General features: G+C 38.0%; 1 protein-coding gene across 2 annotated transcripts in view; it reads left to right on the forward strand.

Annotated features, from left to right (window-relative positions):
* The window catches only part of JMJD5 (2-oxoglutarate (2OG) and Fe(II)-dependent oxygenase superfamily protein), a 107,194-nt gene that overhangs the window by 30,507 nt on the left and 52,210 nt on the right, over window positions 1-24,477 (forward strand). The window contains exon 5 of one of the 2 annotated variants that reach the window (XM_090019747.1): window positions 7,538-7,630. The exons of the other annotated variant lie outside the window; for it this stretch is intronic. Coding sequence (XP_089875873.1) covers window positions 7,538-7,630 — 93 coding nt within the window. The remainder of the gene's footprint in view (window positions 1-7,537; window positions 7,631-24,477) is intronic. 2 annotated transcript variants of the gene reach the window in all.

Below are 24,477 nucleotides of genomic sequence, written 5' to 3' on the forward strand. Positions count from 1 at the left end.
GTCCGAGTAGGATTCCTAGTAGGTCGCAGTGTCGTTATTATTTGGTCATTGTTGATGACTTCTCAAGGTTATCGTGGGTGTTCTTGTTAAAAGATCGGTCTCAAGGCCCTGTCATTCTTAAATCTTTGATTGTTGAAATAAAAACCCAATTTGACGTGTGTGTTAGAATTGTTCGCACTGATAATGCTCTTAAGTTCAAATCCAAAGACTTGCTTCAATTTTATTCTGATAACGGGATTCAACCTCAATTTACATGTCCTCATACATCCCAACAAAATGGTGTGGCTGAGAGGAAACATAGACAAATTCTCAATGTCGCTCGGTGCCTAATGATTCAATCCAATATGCCTGCGTCATACTGGGGAGATGCAATTTTGACTACTGGTTTTCTTATAAACCGCATGCCTTCAAGTTCTATAGAAGAACAGATCCCAATCCAAATTCTCCATCCCGAGGTTCCTCTTTTTCCTATTTCCCCTAAAGTTTTTGGATGTGTGTGCTTTGTGCATAAGCTGGGTCCTGAACGAGATAAACTTGCTTCACAGTCTATTAAATGTGTTTTCCTTGGGTATCCTAAGAATAAAAAAGGATATCGTTGCTATGACCCTATATCCCATAAAGAGTATGTCAGTGCGGATGTTACCTTCTTTAAGTCTACTCCATATTTCACGAGTACTACTCCAAGGTTACAGGAGAGTCAGGGTGATGTCTTTCCTCTGCCAATTTCTCCTTTTCCTTTAGAGTCGGTCACTCCACAGCCTGTGGCTCCATCCTCTGGGGAGTCTCGATACAGAAACCCTCCTATAGTGTATACTCACAGGTTACCACCTACCTCCATGCCCTCATTATCTCCTTCTCCTGAGGTAAGTATCTCTGAGCATACTGAAGTTTCTGCTCTTGATGAGGATCTTCCTATTGCTCTCCGAAAAGGGAAAAGACAGTGCACCTTTCATCCCATTTTTCAGTTTGTTTCTGAAGTTAATCTTGGGGCATCTATGAAGAATTTTATCTCGGCTTTGTCTGCCTCCTCTGTTCCGCTTCATCACAGTCAGGCTCTATTCGACCCCAAATGGATGCAGGCTATGCAGGATGAGATGGATGCCCTATGCTCTAGGGGCACTTGGGACTTGGTTGATCCTCCAACTGATGCAGATATTGTTGGTTGCAAATGGGTATATACCATTAAATATAACTTGGATGGGTCAATTGAACGGTACAAAGCCCGGTTGGTTGCAAAAGGCTATACTCAGACTTATGGTGTTGACTTTTTTGAAACTTTTTCTCCAGTCGCTCGTCTTGGCACTATTCGTCTCGTTCTCTCTGTTGCAGTGCACTATGGATGGCCCTTGTCTCAGTTGGATGTCAAGAATGCCTTTTTGTATGGAGATTTACATGAAACAGTGTATATGCAACAACCCCCAGGCTTTGAGGTTCAGGGGGAGTGTCAGAAAGTGTGCAAGTTGAAGAAGGCTATTTATGGCCTGAAGCAGAGTCCTCGGGCATGGTTTCAAAAATTATTTGAGGTAATGTCGGATTTTGGATTTGTCAGGTCAGCCTCAGACCACTCCTTGTTTATCAAGAAAACTAGTTTTGGAATTGTGGTTATGGTGGTATATGTCGATGACATCATATTAACAGGAAGCAGTGCCCAAGATATTTCCGCAACAAAGGATCATCTTCAGAAACATTTTGTTACTAAAGATCTTGGTTTCCTTCGATATTTTTTGGGTATTGAGGCTGCAAGAAACAAAGAGGGCTTAGTTTTGTCACAAAGAAAGTATGTGATGAACTTATTAAAAGAGACTGGAATGCTAGGAGCGAAGCCAACTAACATTCCTATGGATCCCAAAACTCATATGTTCGATGAGAAATCTGAATATGTGGATAGTACCGGTTTTAGATCCTTGGTGGGTAAGTTGTTATATGTGACCGTTACTAGACCTGACATTTCATTAGCCGTGAGTAAAATTAGTCAATTCATGGATAAACCTACCAAAGCTCACTGGGATGCAGCTATGATGGTTCTCAGGTACTTAAAGTCATCTCCTGGTAAAGGACTTTTGTTTAAACAAAATCCTTCCTTGGACGTTGTTGCTTACATTGACGCAGATTATGCGGGGTCTATCGAAGATAGAAAGTCAACAACTGGATTCTGTGTTTTTGTGGGAGGAAATCTTGTTACCTGGAGGAGTAAGAAACAAACTGTTGTAGCCAGGTCGAGTGCGGAATCAGAATACCGAGCTATGGCTCAGACCGCAGCTGAAATCATGTGGGTAAAATCAGTTTTGACCGAACTTCAGGTGAAAGTATCCCTACCTATGGTGATGGTGTGTGATAATAGGGCTGCTACATATATTGCCAACAACCCAGTTTTTCATGAAATGACTAAACATATTGAAGTTGACTGTCACTATGTACGTGACTTGATTCAGGCTGGTTATATTTGTACAGATCATGTATCTTCCGAAAATCAAGTTGCTGATGTCTTTACCAAGGCCCTTGCGAGGCCTAGTTTCTCCCATTGTTGTGACAAGCTGAGCATGATCGATATCTATGCTCCAGCTTGAGGGGGAGTGTTGAGATTAAGAGGTTTTATGGTTAAGTTTTTCTAAACTAGAGGTCATTTGAATTTTTATTTTAATGAGGGACTTATGTGTAATTTCTCCTTTTGGCCTCTCTCTATTTAACATAGAGATTAACCCTAATCAAGTGAACAAGTTCTCTTATTGTGCAGCCGTCTCTCTCTCTCTCTCTCTCTCTCTCTCTCTGTTCCAGCGTTCTCAATTTTGGTTCCAACAGTACCTTTGTGTACTTTCATTCAAGTGTTCTTGTGCCTTTGTGCACATATCTCTTTGTGGAGTTGGTGTTTGTAATACATATTATCTCTTTTTGAGATATTTTGCCATGGTATCAGAGCAAGGCTTATAGAAGAAGAGCTCGGTTTTCTTGCTATTCTTGGAGGTGAAACTAGTAGGACCTTACTTATTTCTCAAAAAATTCTAAAAAGATTTTTGGCCAAAGCGGCCCTTGCATCAGTTTATCTCATAAATCGTCTTCCATCTAAAACTTTGAATCAAATATCTTCTTTTGAAACTTTACATAAAAAGGAACTCGATTACAATAGACTAAGAGTTTTTTGTTGTAAATGTTTTGTTCTCACCGACAAAAATGATAAACTGTCTCCCAAAGCCATCCCTTGTGTGCTTTTCTTGGATATTCGGAAACACAAAAGGGATTTAGGTGCTATGATATTCAAAATGATAAATTATATGTTTCAAGAAATGTGACTTTTTTGGAAAATACAAGTGGTTTTGAAGAACATAAATCTCATGAAGGTAATGTTGATTACTCCTTATTTGAATTATTATCTAGAAATGAGGATTTTTCTAGTGATGATGAAATGGATAATGATGGGCAGATATGTGAAAGTATTCCACCACCCATCCAACATGAAGAAGATATAACTAATAAACCAATTACATACACACATAGAGATAGAAATACCTTTAGAAGTGCAATAGAAAAATATAGTGAACTTAATGAACCTTCCCAAATCAACCACTCACGTAGAACCGAAAGTTCTAGAAGAAATCCTTCTAGATTCATATTCTATGAGTCTTTTTCACAAAAACATAAGGCTTGTCTTAGTGCCATTCATTCGTATGAAGAACCTAGGAACTTTGAAGAAGCTAAGAAAATGATAGAATGAAGGGATGCAATGGATAACGAACTTGAAGCACTCAACAAAGCCAAGACTTGGGATTTTTAATATCTACCAAAAGGAAAGAAAACAATAGGGTGTAAATGGGTTTTAAGGTTAAAACCAAGAGCAATGGGACTCTTGAAAGATATAAAGCCCGTCTTGTCGCAAAAGGATATAGTCAAGAATACGGTATAGATTACGAGAAAACTTTTGCTCCTGTTGCGAGAATGGTCACCGTTAGGTGTTTTATCACTATTGCATCTATTAAAAAATGAAATATATACCAAATTGATGTTAAAAATGCATTCTTAAATGAGGATCTAAATGAAGAAGTATAATGGATGCTTCTTCGGGCATGGATGTTCCAAAGGAAAAAGTCCTTCGTTTACAAAAAGCACTCTACGGGTTGAAACAAGCCCCCAAGGCTTGGTATGATCAATTTAATAAAATAATGGTTCAAAATGGATTTATCTCATGCTATACTAACACTGCTTTGTTTGTCAAAGGGTCTAATGCAGGAATTGTAATTTTGTTGCTTTATGTTGACGATATGTTGATCACAGGTAGTGATATCAAGGGAATCAAAAGTATCAAACCACACTAAAAGAAAGATTTGAAATGTCAGACTTAGGGTATTGACATATTTTCTAGGTATTAAGGTTGCCTACTCTCACAGGGGTTATTTCTTGTCACAAACTAAACTTGCATATGAGATTATTGACAGATCAAGCATTACGGACGAAAAAATCTGTGAGACTCCTGAAGTTGTAGGGTCAAAAATGAAGATTGATGATGGGATACCTTTGGAAGATCCTACTCCCTACCGGCAACTTGTGGGGTCACTAATGTACCTTAGCATCACACGGCCAGACATCTTGCATGTTGTGCACACTGCAAGCTAATTTCAACATGCCCCTACATCCGTCCATATGTGCGCCGTTCTCTGAGTTGTCAGATATATAAAGGGGACCATAAATAAGGGAGTATATCTTTCCTCATCTTCTGAATTAAATCTGATTGCTTATACTGACTCTGATTGGGGAGGTGACCCAAATAACCGTCACTCCACCACAAGCTTTTATATTTTTTTAGGAGAATCTTTGGTCTCATGGAGATACAAGAAACAACAGAAGGTGTCTCTATCATTTACGGAAGTATAATATCGAGTCATGGCCTCAACAACCATGGAAATTGTTTGGATTCATCAATTACTACAAGACATGGGAATTCAGGTTAAAGGACCCATGAAGTTATGTTGTGATAATAAGAGTGCAATCTATATTGCTAAAAATCACACATTTCATGAGCCCACAAAGCATATTGAGATGAACTGCCATTATGTTAGAGAAGCATACTTGCAAAAAGTCATAGACCCTTCCTTATGTGACTTCAGAATATCAGTTGGTAGATTTCTTCACCAAGACACTCTGCTCTCTCAGATTCAACTTTATCCTTAGCAAACTTTCGGTCATTGCGCCTTAAGTTTGAGGGAGGGTGTCAAATTGTATCACTTTTGTGTGTGTGTGTGTATATATATATATATATATATATATATATATATATATATATATATATATATATATATTCTTTCACCTCTCTATTGTAAAACCCCCAGGGGTATTTTTATCTTTTTCAGCTTTTACGCATATTCATAATTATGAATATGCTTGTAATTCTTTTTCTTTTCTTTTTTCTTTCTTTCTTTCCTTTATTTTCTTTTGTTGACTAAGTCAACTTTGAAGGGGGGCCAACACTAGGCGTTGGGCCCCTCCAACGGTTAGATTTCTAACCGTTGGAGGGGCTCCAACGTCTAGTAGGAGCCCCTCCAAGGCTTCTACCTTGTATTATAAATAGTGGTGGAACCCCCCTCATTAGGTATTCAAGCTTGGAGCTTGTTTTCTCCAATTGTTCAATATAGATTCAATATATTTTGCATTTGGCTATTCTTATTGTACCTTTGTGTACTTTCATTCAAGTGTTCTTGTGCCTTTGTGGAGTTGGTGTTTGTAATACACATTATCTCTTTTTGAGATATTTTCACATTTTCTTCTTCCTCTAACCTCACACCCTCCAACCTCTTCTTTTCCTTCCTTTCTTCCCTTTCCTTTTTTCCACTTTTTCCTTTTTTCCTTCTCTTTTCTTCTTCTTCCTTCTCACCCCTTCACTCGGTTATATGTGTCTTTTTCACAGACATATATTATATAATATATAATCTGTGTTTTTCACAAATATATATTGTTTATGTTCAATATTATGCAATTATATTATGCTGAAGTACACACTTATACTTCATTCATAGTCACAATCATATGTTTGTTGCTTAAATTTAACAATTTATTGTGATATTTCTACTATTTTCAACATTTTTTTCTTTTGGTCCCGACTAGGCCTTTTAGGGGTCTTTCGCTTAGGTTCCGCCTACTGCTTTTGACAACTAAGGCAAGGAGTAATCTATTTTATCAGATTTTTTTCATGTCAAATTTATTTCTTTATCAGATATACATGTAGACATGGATGTGCATATATGCATAAAATCAAATGAATTTCTATTTTTCCAGTCAAATTTTAGTAGAACCCAATTCGTACTCAGAACACACGCTATATAGATGTCCCATGGTGTTGTATGGTTTAGCAGATGTAGGTGCCTCACTTGCATACAGTTTAGAGTTTGAACAAGTAACAAAACGACCAAGCATTAGTTCAGCATTTTCTTAGACCGGCATCTTGTTATCATATGTTGCTGAAAGTTGCACTTGATCTTAGGAAATGTGCATCATTGTCACCTTTCATTTGTTAGGACAACTCCAAACTTGAGCCTTAGAAGGTCCAAAAATTTACTTATAGTCACATCAGTAATTATTCCATGTCCTCTGTGTTAGCAATTTTGTTGTGTTTAATGATAGTAACTCTTCTGCCCCATTTAATATCAAAACCAATTGGTTGACAGGACTGTGAACTCAAATAGTGGATGAATTGGTGCCAAAGTTGACTCCAAATTGGGGATGATCAACATGATGCATAGCTCTCTCTCTCCATCTCACCGCCATCACCAACCTCCCGAAAAACCTCCCTCCCCACGATGATTTTTCACCATCATCCGTCTCACTACCACCCACCATCACCCACTTCCTGAAAAACCGCGTCGGAGAAGCTCCACCACCACCACCACCACCATCCATCTCACCACCACTACCACCACCATCACCCACCTCCCAAAAAACCGCCCTTCCCACAATGATTTTTCACCATCTATCGCCACTACCACCCATCATCACCACCTCTCGAAAAATTGTGCTGAAGAAGCTCCACCACCACCACCCATGATGATTTTTCACCACAACCATCACCACCATCCATCTTACCACCACCACCACCACCATCCATCTCACCACCACAACCACCCACCATCACCCACCTCCCAGAAAACCGTTCCGGAAAAGCTCCCCCCCACCCCCACCCCTCATTTTTTTTAAGATTTTCCATTTTATTTTTCTGATGCTACTCAAACAAGTAAAATTTTTTCATTTAGAAAATTTATCATATCAAAACTTCTCATAGGCAAAATTTTCTTTTCCTAAGTGAGTTTTTCTTGCTTCCAAACGTGCCCTTATCTTACATACTTGTACGCACTAATGGGTACTGTGGAGTTAACTTGTTTAACTTGATATTTTACTTTCAGGTTTACTCTAGTACCCATTTTGGATTATAATATACATGGGCACATTCACACACACACACACACTATATATATATATTGGTGATGATTGGACAATTACCTACTCTTTATTTACGTGCACATCATTAGGCACCTGATCAACTTTTTTCCCTCTCCAGGTAGTTGGTAAAAAATATTTAAGGCTATATCCTTCACAGATATCTGAGGAGTTGTACCCTTTTGAGGAGTCTATGTTAAGCAACTCTAGTAAGGTAAGTGGCTTCTCTTTTGAGGGATGGGTGTCTCTTCAATCTTTCTAGGGTTGCATTCTAGATAAGAATAAATGTGAATAGTTCCGTGAAGGTATCTTCTACAGGTGTACTGGCACCTACTTCATCATGAAATGATCTTAAACTTATGAGTTTCAATTTCTTTAATATATATGCAATGTAGCTTCTCTCTGATCTGCACGTCAACCTAGTCATCTCCTTTGTACTTGTATGCTCTCTCATTCACCTAACATTATGTACTTTATATCCACCATGAAATCACATTTGAGGTTTTGGATCCATTATTGGTGTTTTATGCCCTTCCCTGTGCACTTTGATTGAGTGACTGCTGTGATGCAGTTCTTGTATCTCTAGTGATTGGATATATGTATTTAACATGTCTTTCTTTTTTTTCCCTTTTTGAGCAATATGATGTTGTTATTGATGTGAATTAGAATAGGATGCATGAAGGCAAAGCAGTCATATTTTCCTCAGTTCATGATCAACACAGAACTATATCACTAACATCATTAATATTAGGAAGAAAAAAAGAAAACAATGTATTTCTCATTGCTGTATCTGCTTGCCAAGTTTCTGCTCTTTCTTGTCATTGCAAATATATGTGTAATACCCGTAAATTTTATCAGATAAATAGACTTAAAATTTACATCGTTAGGTTGTTACAAGGATATTGTATTGTTTTAATTGTTTATTTATATTTAGACCTCGGATATCCTATTTGGAACTTTAATGTCAGATCCATAAATATCCTGTTCGGATCTTCGATAATCCGATACGATCATTAGATATCGAATCACGAACCTTAATTTGAATAGTTAATAATCAACTTTCAGTCAAGGGGATCGGATTTCTGGTAATGAATCCTCATTATCGGGATCAAATTTGATATTGGATCTAGGATGAATGAAGCGGATCAACGAAGTTTAAATCAGATTCTTAATAAGAAATTTTTTATATAAGATCTGTAACACTTTATTGGGATCTGTAATAGCCTAGGCGATATTTGGATCCATATTACTTTCGTTTGGATCCTGGACGTCGGAGATTTAAATATAGTATGGATCCAATTAAAAATTTTAATGTTTGCATCTATAATAATTTGTTGGAATCCACGATAGAGTCTTTTGGATCCATGAATATTAATTTGGATCCCTAGTTCCAATTCATAGTATAAAGAAAACCTTGGATCCTTAGATTCAGATCTCTTGTAGGGATTTATAAATAGATTGGATCTAGGATCCATATATATATATTATAAAAAGAAATAATAATAATAATAATAACAATATTATAAAATAAACATAAACTATACACGGGGATCCACAGTGGGATCCGACTTGCGGGTCCATACCCACACCACATTGGGTGTCACGGATCCAGACTGTGTCTGGATCCTGGGTCTCTGACTCGAACCCGGGGCCGTGCATCATGTAAAGAGGTAAGTAAAAAAAAATAAAAATAAAAATAAAAACAAAAACAAAAAACAAACAAAAGCCCTACCCGATAAAAACGAGTGTTAGGGTTCGTTTCTGAACCCTAACACAGCGTGGAAGTGAGGAGGCTGAGGAAGGGGGATGCGTAGCCGCCTGGTGAAGGGGCGGATAACAGATCCCCTTCCGATTTTCGTGGAACCCTTCCACATCTCGCCTCCTTCCTCTCCCATTTAGCCGAACCCTCGCTCTCTCGGTCTTCCTCAACTCTCTCCCGTTTCCTTTCCGCCCACCAACCGCCGGCAACGCTACTGTTCCTCCTTCCCTCACGTACTCCCTCGACTTCCTCGGCTCGTCAGAGGAGACCCCACGCCGGCAAGCCTTTCGTCTCTCTCTCTCTCTCTCTCTCGCTCGCTCGCTCCCGTCCCTGTCGACAACCTCGACCATCAGCAACCACTGATGTCGCCGGCGACCCTCCACCTGTGACAGCAACCTCTGAACGCCGGAACAAGTAGGGTTCTGTACTCTTTTTTTTGTGGGCTATGGAATGTGCCCGGGTGTGTGCGTGTGAAACCAAAAGGAAAATCCCCAAATTGGGGGTTTCTGTCAACCCGAAACCGAAACCCCAAATCTACGATTTGGGGGTTTCAGATTGTTGTTGTAAATGGGGATTTGAGGGTTGAGGTGCCGGGAAATCCTTAAATTCGGATTTCCGATAGCAGGATTGACTACGGTTTGTAGGGTATGGGTCTGTCTTGCTTTGAATAAGCAGATATTCTCTTTGTTCTTTTTTGTGTTCCTGATAAGATTACTTATCTGTTTTGGTATAGTCCACTATCATTGTTTTCTCCTTCGCCATGATCATCACCATGAATCGTTATCCTTTTCCGATATTATGATATGCAGTTTAGGTTTGTCACAACACTGTCATTTCCGATTTAGTTATGGGTATGCAGTCTCACGCCCCAAGTTGGATTTCCAGAAGAAAAAAATAAATAAATAAAAATAAAAATAAATAAATCTGTTTGGAACATATTAGATACAGTATGGCCTATATGCATTCTTATAATGTAGCTTACCTCCCGGTGGTGGTCCATGAGCCTGCAGAACATAGTGGACAACGATCCAAAATTTAATTCATTTAGTCTGTTGGTTACATATGATCTGGGTTATTGGTATTCCTTTCAGGTGTACTGAGGGGTTTGGGTAATTCGTTTCACGCTAATATATGATTCCTGATGTCAATTTGATGTACGTATTTGAGAGAGCAGATGCTTTTAACTGGATCAATTCGGGCACTTTCATTAGTCTATGTTGTATGGTTAGGGGGAAGTAGTTGCTAGTTGTGGTTGTACTAGCATTGTCTTGGACTTGTAGTGAGAAGTATTGATTCATATTTTTAGGAAGAAAGAATGTTTAAGTGGACCCAAAATGGTTAATTTTGGACGGATTGTGCTGTCTGTGGTACTAAAATTGTGTTATTAACATAGGTTGTCTGTGATACTAAAATTGGGTTATTAACATAGGTAACCTGTACACGCATATGTGAGTGTGACAATGGTGGTGTGATAGCATTTGTAAATTTCATACTTAATACCATCATTCACTGAATGACTGTTTGCATTCTCCTTCTCATTTGGGTATTAGGTATATTCTCGTAAATTGGGATACACATAAGATTAGTAAATATTAAGTTAAACAAGGTTACCCAGGTTTGAGTTTGGTGTATTTCGTTTGTTTTTTATCTGATTAATCGATGTCTGAGCATGCTTAAGTTATGTCTATTTCCTTTGATATTCATCTGATTAATAGACGTCTGAGTATGTTTAAATTGTTGGCTTTTGATTTGTTCTATAGTTATATTATCATAAAATCTGAATTTTTAAATACTCAGACTAGGGTAATGTTTTGGCACAGGTCAATGTTCCATCATGTACTTTTGAATATATAATGGCACATTGTTAGCATGCATGTATGCTACACATTTTTCTACGTAAACCCGATATGCAATTGGTTTTGAAATATTGCTCATGCCTGCGATGTTCTTACTGTTAAGCTGCATACTTTTGATGCTTGCATACCTATTAAGTTGCATATTCTCTTATGCCTGTTAAGCAACAAATGTTCTAATGCTCAATGCTTGTTAAGTTGCATATCATCTAAAACCTAATGGTAGGTTGCAACAAATCACTATTGAAAAAAAAAAAAGAATAATGATGATGAATGATGATTTGATAACCGAACTTATGGGTCGGTTTGTTGTGAACATATGAGTGTCAAGCCAGTGTGTTGAGGGTCATGCATAGACCATCGAAGTTATGATGTGAATTCACATGAAAATGAGAATATAATATTGTTTCCCGACTGGTTTAAAGGTATCGAGGCATTTGTGCTTGACTGGTTTAAAGGTACCGAAGTACTTTGGGCAATAACCAACACTGATGAAAAACTTAAATTTAAATTTTGTGAGCCTGATTGGTTTAAAGGTACCGAGGCTTATGTGCTTGACTGGTTTAAAGGTACCAGGACACTCTGAGTGGGTTTGTGCAATTAATATGATTTTTTTTTGAAGTATGCGTACCTTAGTAAAATGACTAAGGTTGGGAACTTACTACTATGGTAGTAGGAGGTAGATGTGGAAACGCCTCCATACTTCAGGAAAATAATTAAATGAAAAGATTAACTCGCTCAGATTGGGGCTTACCTTGGAGAGGGTAGGTGGTACAAAACTCCGGGGACATGTTTAATTGTTTCGAGCTAAAATGACTCGTTGGTCTCCAGTCCTCTGAATTGGGAGACCTAGACTACCAATATGTCCTAGGTAGTAGCTCTTTGTACTTCTCCAGAAGCGAGGGATGCATCCTGTTTTGGTTTTGGCCTTTGGGAGACTCTCTCGGTCACTGGTCGTTCCCTTAGGATTTACAGTTTCGGTTAGAACGTTCGGGTTAATAAAACACTCATGAATAATAAACCCCCAAATGTTTTCTTCCGTTACGGGTGATTCGGCCCGCGTGTACCCGCGGGATAAGAAAAGATAAACATCAATTAGAACATTTTAGGTATCACACTGAGTTGAATTACTGGATTGCAGTTTCACAGTTAAACAGTCATTTCAGAATGTATCTCTTTATTTTTAGCATACTTTAAAAATTGTAACATGTGAGATGTTTGAATCCTGTTGATGTGTATTTGTTTGCTAAATGTTATCCATGTTAATGTTGTGGTTGTGAGTTAAATGATATATATGTTACTGGTGTTGTGTAATTTCTTTATTTGATCTTGTATATGCTGAAAATCACCCACGACACCCACATCACATACTTGACACATGATATACCTGCAAGAAAATTTACAGTAATTCCTACTTAGACAATTATAGTCTAATTCCTATAAATTTACTGTTTTCAGGCGAACAATCGAAAGTACGAGCGCCTGCAGGATGAGACATCGGATCAAGATTTTGGATTTACTGTTCCAGGGATCGCTTGGGTTTATTGTAATTTTTAATTGTTCATATCATTTAAAACTCTGATGATTTTCATTGATAAAGGGAATGAAATAAATGTGTTGGGTTTTCTCTCCATTGTAATGTTTCGAAATGCTTAACCCTATAGTATTTCTTGTTTCCGCTGTTATAAAAAAAAAGTCCTCAAAATTTGGGTTAAAATTTCGTGGCGTTACAATATGCATGTATTTAACGATCCAAGATTGTTGGACGTTGCTGGTTGCCTAATTTTATTCTATATTTGTTATCATCTTTTTACTTCTCACTGCATATTTATCAGATACTATTGTTAATGGTGTTGATAATTTGATTTATTTCGTGTATCTACATAGTAGACGGTGTTAGAAATTGTACGTTATATATATATATACATATATATATATATATATATCACATGTATGCCATAATCACAAGATCCAAAACTTGTTTTCTGCTAAATAATGATTGTAGATCATATCTATAGGGTTTGATCAACAAAAAAATGTTTGAAAATTATGAAAATTTGAAGCTTTTATAAGGTGGGAGTAGGTGCTCCATGTGCACCCTAGCATTACTAATATATATGAGTAATGCTACGGTGCTCCAGGAGCACCAACTGCCACCTGCTAGAAATCATAGTTGTAGGCTTCATCTTCACGACCAGACCTTATAGATGTGCTTAACATAGTTTATTTGATAGGGATCATGTTTTTTGGACATAACAATATGATTTTTTAAGTCATGAAATTTTGGTATATTAGAGCCGTTGATTTTTTAAGATCTTTAAAACCCACATGTATGCCATAATCACAAGATCCAAAACTTGTTTTCCATGCTCGGGGAGCACCCCTAGCATTACTATATATATATATGATTTTTTCTTGAGCATTCTTAAATAATAAAAGTATTAATTTTTTATATTGTTCTCTATTTTCTACCTTTTGTGATGCGTGTGTGTGTGCCTTCAGTGGCCTTTTTTACGATTTGCCCTTGGTGGCTTTGTGAGTGTTGAGAGTTTCTTGCTCATGTGAGTGTATTGCTCTCCTTAGGCTTATTCCATTCTATGTAACACAAACTCTTCTAACAGAGCATCGCAAGTGCGACACTTGGACACGACTTCCTTTGTGTTAGGTGAAGTCAACCACACTGAGGTCCATTTTTGTCCAAGAGTAGATTCAGTTAACCCTAACCAAGTCCAGTTTTATTTATATTATATATAAATACATAAATGCACACACATACACGTGTTAACTTAAAACTGTTAAAAATTATGTACCCTCCCTGCACCCCTGCACCCAAGTTTTTTTTAAAGTGTTGCATTGCCGTATCCACACCCATATCCGCACCCACCCTATGTGACATAGATTCCATTATATGGTATCAGAGCCATTGGCTCTTTATGTAATATCGGGTATTTTCACACTTATCCATTTTGAGAATTTTTTCGGAAATTTGGCCAAGTCTAGGAGAAAAATTGTTTGAGGCTCGATTTTTAGACTGATGCCTTTGAGTCTGGGCTTGACTCAGGTCTCATCAACTAGGTCTAAACGAGCCAATCAAAACGTGAGAAAAAGTTTTATTTTCGACCTTTAAATTCAAGTGAAATTCGAGCAAAATTCGAGTTATTTTTTGGTGAAATTCGGAATTTGATATTCGTGTAATATGTCGTTGGATGCGTTTTGGAATTCTGAGCACAACAATATTTTACTTTTCTAAATTCGGGCTACGGTTGGCCCGAAATTTGCGTTTTTTCAAAAAAATGAGTAGTTTGTCAAAATGGATCCGGAGTTGGATCGGGTTGGATCCAATGCATATGATCCAAATTATTATGGATTTGGATCTTATTTAAGACCTACTTAAATTTGGATTTAATCCAGATCTCGATCCATTCATGTTGAAGACCTAGAATGATTTTCTTTTTTGGTTCATATCGTCGACCCCAATTGTTTTGGGATGAAGGCGTAGTTGTTGTTGTGTTGTTGTATGGGTTTGGATTTTTGGATTTATATCCAAATCCAAGCCCCACGTTTTTCCAGCTTTAAATTCAATATAAAGCTTTTATTTGGGGTTTAATAAGGTTAGGGAGCCTTCTAGGTTAATTTGGCTATTTTTAGAAGTTTTTAGATAATTTTAATTAATTAATATTTAATATTTATTTATTTATTTAATTAAAATATATTAATTCCGAATTTTGGTTTAGGGATGATTAGGACTTATTAAAAAGCTAGTCCCTATACTTACCTAGAAAGAGCTAAGCTGTTTTAAGAAGGGACTTTAAAGAAATTTGGAAACTTTGAAAAAGTAAAAAAAAATTGAGTTTTGGAAATTCTTGGAAAGAAAGGTGAGAGAGAGTCCTCTTATGAGGAAACTCTCCCTCTCTAGCCCATCTAAAGGGGGGGGGTATTAGAACACAAATCGGATCGGATATGGATCGAGTAGAGGATCCATATCCATATAGACCACCTGTATGTTATGATGTAATATACTTTACTAAGTAAGGGCAATCTTGCCATTGTAAAAGACTTTGTAAACCTATTTATCTTAATGATATTTAGTGCAGTAACACAGAAGAAAAGTGTGGCTGCCGATTCCAAGAAAAATTTCCTCTCCTCTCTCCTCTCTTCTACTACCTCCCTCTTGGTATTCACGACAAAGCTACCAGTTTTAACATGGTATCAAAGCGGCGATTGATCTGGGCGTAAAAGTGCCTTCACCAAAGAACGTGAAAGAGCCTGTCGAGCCTGCTCCACCCATAGTCGAGCTCGTTCCTTCATCAGAGAACGTGACAGAGCCTGTTCCACAATCTGCCGAGCCTGCTCCACCTTCAGCCGATCTTGATCCACCTTCAGCCGAGCCTGTTTCTTCATCAGGGAACATGAAAGAGTCGAGTCTTTCATTAGCCACGACCTACCGTGCCTGCTCCATCTTCCGTCACGTCTCCTCACGACCTACCGTGCCTGCTCCATCCAGCGTCACGTCTGCTCACGACCTACCGTGCTTGCTCCATCCAGCGTCACGTCTGCTACCTTTTCCAATCAGACGAGCCGAGCCTGCTCTTTCTCCTCTTCAGTTGAGTTTACAAACAGCCGAGTCTTCTGTTCTTTCTCCCTTTTTGCTGAAATACTTGTTTTCTTCTACCTTTATTCCTTTCTTCAGTTGAATTTACAGACAGGTCACGTCTGTTTTTATTCTTTCTCCCCTTCAGCCGAGTCTTCTGTTTGCTGAAATACCTATTTTCTTATGCTTTTGTTTCTTTCTCCCCTTCAGCTGAGTCTTCTGTTCTTTCTCCCCCTTTGCTGAAATACCTGTTTTCTTCTGCCTTTATTCCTTTCTCCCCTTTTTGCTGAAATACTCATTTCCTTTCTCTCTTTTGCTAAAATACTCCTTTCCATAACCTCTCGTTGAGTTTCTCTGTCATAAATCTGAAGTAGTTTCAGACCTGTTATCGTTCCTTCCTTTCCACACAGTCGTTGCTTTTTGATTTCCTTCTCCAATCAGTTCTAATTAATTCCATAACCCTCACGTTACTGCTACTACCAATGGATACTTCAGGCAATTCGGGTCTTTCTTCCAACTTCCTTGGACAGCTAGTTTCGGAAAAGCTGACTACCAACAACTATCTGACTTGGAAAAGGCAAATTGCTCCTTTTATTCGAAGTCAAGACCTTTCAGGCCACTTGGATGGCTCTACTCCAATACCCCCAGAATTTATCATAACCGAAGCCAAAGAAGATGGAGGATTGCCGAGTACTATCCGCAATCCTGCATTCGTCTCTTGGATGAAGCGCGATCAAGCTCTCGTCGCATACATCACTTCCACATTATCACAAGAGATATTGATTTCCATTCCTGATGATTGCACATCCAAAGTTTTGTGGGAGGTCTTAGCTCAGGCATATTCTCAGATATCAGAGGCTAAAGTGTTGTTTCTCAAACGCGAATTTCAGATGTTAAGAAAGGGGGCAATGAGCATTATTGAATTCTTAAATCAAGTTAAAAGCATTACAGACCAGTTAGCCATGGTTGGATATCCAGTATCAGATAAAGAAAAGGTGCAACAGACATTGAATGCCCTGGGATCAGAATATCATGTCCTTGTGACCTCTTTGTTATGCTTACCTACATTACTCAGTTTTGAGGAATTACGTGCCAAACTCCTTCAGTATGAAATGACTCTGAAGAGCATGTCTGATGCTTCAGCTGGACAATCATCTACACATGAGGTTCTTGCCACAGGGATGATAGTTGATCGTGCGCGAGGAGGACGTGGCAGAGGCAGGGGATCTGCCATCCAGGGTGGACGTGGATTACTACCTACACCAAATTCTACAGTCAATTTTTCAAGGAATGTTCCCACATGCTATCAGTGTAATAAACGGGGTCACATCAAAGCCAACTGTTGGTTCAACCCGCAGAATCGAAACAGAGCACAAAATAATAGAAATATTGCTACACCAGGAACTGCAGGTACTTTTCAGGTCAGTCATGATGCTAAGGATATTCTCCTATCTGCGATGGCCAACTTGAACCTGAAACAGAATGATGATGGAATATGGTATGTTGACTCTGGGGCAGCGGCTCATGTCACTGGCAATGCAGGTAAATTCTCTACTTTGGTTCCTTATTTTGGAAAATCTAATATTGTAATTGGAGATGGGACTCACCACCTTATTTCAAACATAGGCAATGTCCTTATTCCTTTGCCGGAGTCATCTATTTCTTTATCTGATGTTGTTCATGCACCAAATATAAAGAAAAACATTGTCTCTGTATCTAAACTTGTTGACTCTACCAATTCATTTGTGGAATTTACTCCTACTTCTGTCTTTGTCAAGGATCTTCAAACGAAGGAGATGTTCGCTAAAGGAGAGCGACGTGGAAACATGTATGTCTTCAATGAAGATCCAGCCTTCAGTGTCTTGAAGCCCAAATCTGATCATGTCTTTGAAAACGTCCTAAGTTTATCCAAATGTAATAAGCCAGATCTCTGGCATTCTCGTCTTGGTCATTGTAGTCAAGTCTTTATTGAAAAGTTAGTGTCCAATGGTTTTCTTTCAGAGTCTGTTTCACTTTCATTAAAGAATAAAATGTGTTCCAGTTGTCAAGTTTGCAAGAGTCATGTACTTCCTTTTCATCAAATAAATAAAAGAGCTTCTATTCCTTTTGAGATAATATGTTCTGATGTTTGGGGTCCAGCTCCCAATCCTTCTTCTTCTGGAAGTAAATATTATGTATCCTTTATTGACATTTTCTCTCGTTTTACCTGGATATTCTTCATGAAACACAAATCAGAGGTCTTTCTTATTTTTCGCCACTTTCATGCCTATGTTAAAAATCAATTCTCCCAAAATATTCAAATTCTCCAATGTGATGGAGGTGGTGAGTATTCCTCCAAAGATTTTTTGGATTTCCTCCAAGATAATGGGATACATCGTAGAATTCTTTGCCCGTATACTCCACAACAAAATGGAATTGTTGAACGTAAACACAGACATATTGTGGAAAGTGCAATGAGTATGATGCATGGTTGTAATTTGCCCATCAACCTTTGGAAAGAAGCCTTTCACACTGCCACTCATGTGATAAATCGTTTGCCTATGCCTGTCCTTGAAAATCAGTCTCCCTATTATGTTCTCTTTGGTATACAACCTAATTATGATGAGTTACGAGTTTTTGGATGCACATGTTATGTACATGTTGACAAATCCATGAGAAACAAATTCCAAGACAAGGCCTCTATATGCCAATTTGTAGGTTATGCTGATGAACACATGGGGTACAGGTGTTATGACCCTATCAATAAGAAGATCAGAATTTCCAGAAATGTTGTCTTTGATGAAAATAGCTTTCTGGGAAATAAAGCCAACAATAATCGTGAACATGGTGATATGGCTGATAATTGGTATGATCCATGGCTCAGTGCTGAACTTATCTCACATGCTGCTGAGTGTACCACTTTGGCTCCTGAAAGCATACATGATGAGACGGTTTCAGATAAGGTATCGGAATTAGAATGTCAGAGATACAAAGGGAATGTCTACACCAGAAGACCCAGAGAGCAAACAGATGCCCCTGTTGGAGAACACATGGCATTACCCAGTAACAAAGAGGCACCAAGAAGATCAAGCAGGATAAGGCATCCAATTGAAAAATGGGTAAGTTACGATAACTTCTCTATGGATTTTCAGATCTTTCTATCCAAGATTGAAAAACATGAAGAACCACTGGGGTTTTGTCAAGCTGTTCAATCTCATAAATGGATTGAGGCGATGAATGAGGAGATAGAGGCACTTCATGAGTGTCAAACATGGGAGATAGTTGGTCGTCCCCCAGATAAAAATGTTGTTGGCTCAAAATGGGTGTATAAGATTAAATATAAACCGGATGGGAGCATTGAACGATACAAGGCACGTCTTGTTGCCAAAGGCTTCACCCAAGAATATGGTGAAGATTATGATGAGACCTTCAGTCCAGTAGTGAAAATGGGAACCATTCGAATTATTCTTGGCCTGGCTATTGAACATGGATGGAGCCTAAGTCAGTTTGATGTCAAAAATGCGTTTCTTCATGGGGATTTAAAAGAAGAGGTCTATATGGAGCAACCTCAAGGTTATGCAGAGGGAGACCCAAAAGAATATGTATGCAAATTAACCAGAGCATTGTATGGTTTAAAGCAAGCCTCCAGGTCATGGTTTGAAAGCTTCTCCTCAGAGATTCAGAACCGCGGCTTCATTCGTTCCCAACTAGATCATTCTTTATTCATATACAGGGATGGAACCGCTGTGGTTTTCTTACTTATATATGTTGATGATATAGTGGTCACTGGTAATGCTCCAGAACATATTCAGCAAATTAAAGTTTTGCTGAGTATACGATTCAAGATGAAAGATCTTGGAAAGCTAAGATATTTTCTTGGTGTAGAGGTGGACAGACAGGATGGAGAAATGTCATTAACTCAACACAAATACACTCTTGATCTTTTGGCCAAAGCAGGAATGACAGATTGCAAACCTGTCCCTACACCTAGTATTGTCAATCAAAAGCTCAGCATTTGTGATGGCGAGTTGTATCCTGATGCAAGCAAGTATCGCAGTTTAGTGGGCATGTTACAGTATCTTACTTTTACTAGACCAGACATTGTATATTCTGTAAATCAAGTATCTCAGTTTATGCATGAACCAAAGACTGGTCATATGGATGTCGTCAAACGTATTCTCCGATATCTGAAAGGCACGGTGGGTGATGGACTCAAATATGTTCAACCTTCATGGGTAACACCGAAACATGACATATTGGCCTATACAGATGCAGACTGGGCAGGGGACCCAGATGAAAGGAGGTCTGTTTCAGGATACTGTGTTTTCATTGGAAATAATCTTATCTCATGGAGTAGTAGAAAACAGAAAGCTGTGGCAAGATCTAGCACGGAGGCAGAATATAGATCTATGGCAGCTGCCACAGCAGAAGTAACCTGGATTAGGCATCTCCTTACAGAGATGGGAGAGAGTATTTCAAGTTCAACCCTCATGTGTGATAATAGAAGTGCTATACAAATTGCGTTCAATCCTGTTCAACACGGTCGGACCAAACATATTGAGATTGACCAACATTTCATCAGATAAAAGGTAGCAGACAAAGAGATTGAACCGATTTATGTATCTTCAGAAGACCAAGTTGTTGATATGTTCACAAAAGGTCTCACAAGTAACCGCTTTTTGGTATCTGAAGAACAAGTTGCACATGATTCAATCCCATGCACAACTTGAGGGAGGGTATTAGAACACCAATCGGATCGGATATGGATCCAGTAGAGGATCCATATCCATATAGACCACCTGTATGTTATGATGTAATATACTTTACTAAGTAAGGGCAATCTTGCCATTGTAAAAGACTTTGTAAACCTATTTATCTTAATGATATTTAGTGCAGTAACACAGAAGAAAAGTGTGGCTGCCGATTCCAAGAAAAATTTCCTCTCCTCTCACCTCTCTTCTACTACCTCCCTCTTGGTATTCACGACAAAGCTACCAGTTTTAACAGGGGGGGGGGGCTCACCCTCCCTCTTGTCTATATAAAGTAAAAAAAAAAACAAGGAATGAGAAAGAGAGGAAAATAGAGGAAGAAAGAGGAGGAGAGCTGCTCCAGCCCTCCACCCACGTTTTTCAACCTTTACCCATATTTTTCTTCACTTTTTTTATTCAAGGTATGGGTTTTCTCTCTTGAATCAAGTGAGAAATTGATATAGATTGGATTTTCATGCAATAATTTGATGAAAATCCATGAAAAAAGTGTTTATATCTATGTTTTTGCAAAAACACATGGAGGATAATGCATGGATGTTCCTCCATGGTTGTACTTTTGTTTATTTTTCATTCTTTCATGCAATAAAAATTTTGTATATGCTAAAACAGAATTTTCATTGATAGTAGAAGTGCTTATTTAGAGGTTTCTTTTGATAGATATTGATTTTCCATAGATGGATCATGCTCTGGACCGATTAGATGCATATAAAAATGCGTTGAATCAATGTTTCATGCATTTTTAAATCTGAATATGTATGCATGTTGGCCATATGAATCGGTTGTGATATCACACTCTTCACATGCATGTATTATTAAATTATGAGATCCCATGGTCATTCATGCTTAAATGAGAATGTGATGCATGGGTTTAAAGTAATATTCTGATTTCTTATGCTTATTGATTTAGTAATTCGTATATGCATGTAAAATCGGATGAAAATATGCATAGTTCATGGCTAACGACTGGGTACTTATTTGCTATCTTGGGGCCGGCTGGCAGCCCAACCGAACTCAGTTCGGCTGGCCTGTCAGGCCCTGGCCACTCGTGTAACCCTAGCCATGTGTTGGCTGGGCATGAAAAAAAAACAGTTTTTTTCAGGCATCTGCTGGGCTGACTGGCAGCCCAGCCGAGTCATACTCGGCTGGCCTGTCAGGCTTCGGCAAACCTGCACAGGTACAACCTGTGCAGGGTGGTTTTCTTTGTGTTGGCAGGCTTGGTACAAAAAAAAGTATATATATTATAAACTGAAAAAAAAAGGTTTGTTAAGGGAATTAAAAATGAATGCTATTAACTGTTCAGATTTAGTGTTCCAAAGCTTAAAAGAAAGATGTAATATGGTCCGCAAGTAGTTAGAAAGATTTTCTTGTATGCTCAATGTTATGACAAAACAAAAAAATCTGTTTTGGTTTTTGCTCATGTTAGAACTGCATACATGGGTGCATGCTCTATGTCAAATATTTGCTCTTACAAATCCGTATGAAAGTTTGAATGCAAGAAGCCCTATATGTTTCTCACTTTTAATGGCAGAGCATGCTGATTGAGTTTACGTGAGCATACACATGAATGCATAATATTTATAAAAAAAACATTGAATTCTTGAAACAACGTTTTGTGATTTCTTTTTATGGAATCGATTTAACTTGTGTGAATTCTTTCACTATATAGTACCCTAATTAAACTTAGAGATGGTAGTGGGTTGAGACCACATCCATACACTGATCGGATTCCAGGTGAAAGGCTTGGATTAGGTCATGAACCGGTCATAAGGGTCTGACCATCCGAACCTATTCAAATATATGGATCCGAACTTGAGGGTCAGATGAATCCAGGTTTGGGAATTAAGGGGTATGAGCGTGTTATACCAGACCCCTGAATAATTTTTAAAACTGGCATACATAGATATGGTGGGGCAACGTTAGTGACAAAAACTGTTTATTTCAGAATTGTATAAGTATGCTGACAGCCACCTGACCATGATCGTTCTGTACGCTTGCACCCTAATGTGAGATGCACAGTTATGGAATACAGGGTAGTCGGGTGGATAGTAGTGTGGTTGAAAAAAATATATATAATAAAAGGATTTCATACAGGGTAGTCGGGTGGGCATAAGCATTTACACTCATGGTTTGCTGAATAAAAAACCTTCATGTGAATCTGATTTACAAATACATAATCAGATACGTAAGGACATGAGGTTTTAATTGGGGTCTTATTGTTCAAAAAAAATAAATAAATGTGTTCTCCTTGCACGATCCCCAGTCTATTGTTCCTTTGGACACTATGACAAACATTATGTTTGTCGCAGCTGGATATATATAAACTTGTAGGCCCAGTCGAGTGGGCTCGGCTGGGCAGCTGGGTGCAGTTGATTTTTTTTTCAAAAAAATATATATGTATAATATATAATTTGTGTAAGTTAACCTCCATTGATTAAATGTACAGATTTTAGTTCCTACATCGGAGGTTGTTTTCATGATTAGATTTTGCTCAAATAAATTCCAGATTTGGTACTTGACCAAATTTCATTTGAACTTGGCCAGAAATTCAGTTGATGTATGGATTTTCAGATTTTCACTTATGACAATGGACCTGGTTTTATGCATGCAAAAGAATGATATTTTCTTGCATACTTATGCTTGTCATAGGATGCATGTTTGTAATAGTAATGTGCAGTTGTTTTTTATGCATGCACATACCTGAAATTGATATGTTTTGCATGTATATATTTGCATGAGTGTCCACGAATGAAAGCATGTATTTGGCATGATTACGTGAACACATGCATATGAATGTTTTGGTTCTTGCACATCTCTAGTTGGCAGGTATGAATGTGCATTAAAAAGCATTTGAAAGTAATGCATAGTGGAATGCGGTTGATGATTTTTGCATATGAATGCACTGATGATCAAATTGATCATCTAGGCTGTGTGAGCCTTGAGCATGGGTTGCTCTTTGTTTTAGTTGTTAAATGCATTGCAAAAATCAAATGTGATATTATTGTTTTTATTGCACTATTCCATGATGCCACGGGTTGTGGTCCCGTGAAGAGCTTGGCATGTTGATTTGCAAGCTTATGTTATTAATTCTGCATGTTGATTTGCAAATGTAAAAGAGATGAATTAATAACAAGATAAAAGAAAGTAAAGAACAGTGTAATTTATGTTTCCTTGATGTTCTTTTTTTAGTGTGAGAATCTTGGATATTGCGGTTTTGGGGAAACCGTGAGGATACTAAAACTCCGTGTGCGTTGTTGTTGCTCCCGAACCCGATATTGGGGTTTTTTCTCCGGCCACGGTTTTAGGGAGTTTCTATCACTTTGCCTGGGGGTGTTGTGTAGACACAACTGTTGTTTTGGTATACCAAGAAAAGTGGCACTTGTGGATGCTAATGTCCCTAGTGCCCCGACATTAGATGCTGATTTCTAATATTCCGATGGATGATGTTGTTTCCTGATATCTGTCGAGGGCTAAGTTTGGAACCCAGTAATAAAATACAACTTATGTGCTAAATTATCCTAGGGATCATACTTGACCTCGAGAATTTTTACCTGTCTTGAGTATCCGCGGACAATGATAATAATAAAAAGAGGAAATTTAAATGTATGTGCATCTTAATAGGGACATGCATATGAAAGAGAACTTGATTAAAGATAATAAATTGTTCATGTATTTTTCTGTTATGCATTAGATCATGCATTTTGCTTGCATCTTTACTTGTCTTGCATGATTCATTAAATATATTGCATACTGTTGCATGACAGATTATTCTTATTGCTTACTTGATATTTTGTAATTATTCTAGTTGTATCACTTTAAATTATTGCATGCATCCTATCTGTATTCTTTACGCTTATTTGTTTCATTAGAGAGACTTGTACTCAGAATCTTGTTTGGTTCTGACACCCATATTTTTTTTCTTATATATCGCAGCCTCAGGTGCTCAGTGAGGTGACTTGCTCATGAGAGGAGCTACGAGGGGATCAGATGACTGTTTGGCAGATTTCTATAGACAACGAGGCTCATTCTCTTTTTATTTTTTTTTATGCACTCTGATGTTCTTATTTAATTGTCTCGTGACTTTATTATTTCTTAATTAATAAAGTTGATTCA

This window comes from Nuphar pumila, chromosome 10, assembly GCF_984573655.1.
Source record: "Nuphar pumila chromosome 10, dmNupPumi1.hap1.1, whole genome shotgun sequence".
Taxonomy (NCBI): domain Eukaryota; kingdom Viridiplantae; phylum Streptophyta; class Magnoliopsida; order Nymphaeales; family Nymphaeaceae; genus Nuphar; species Nuphar pumila.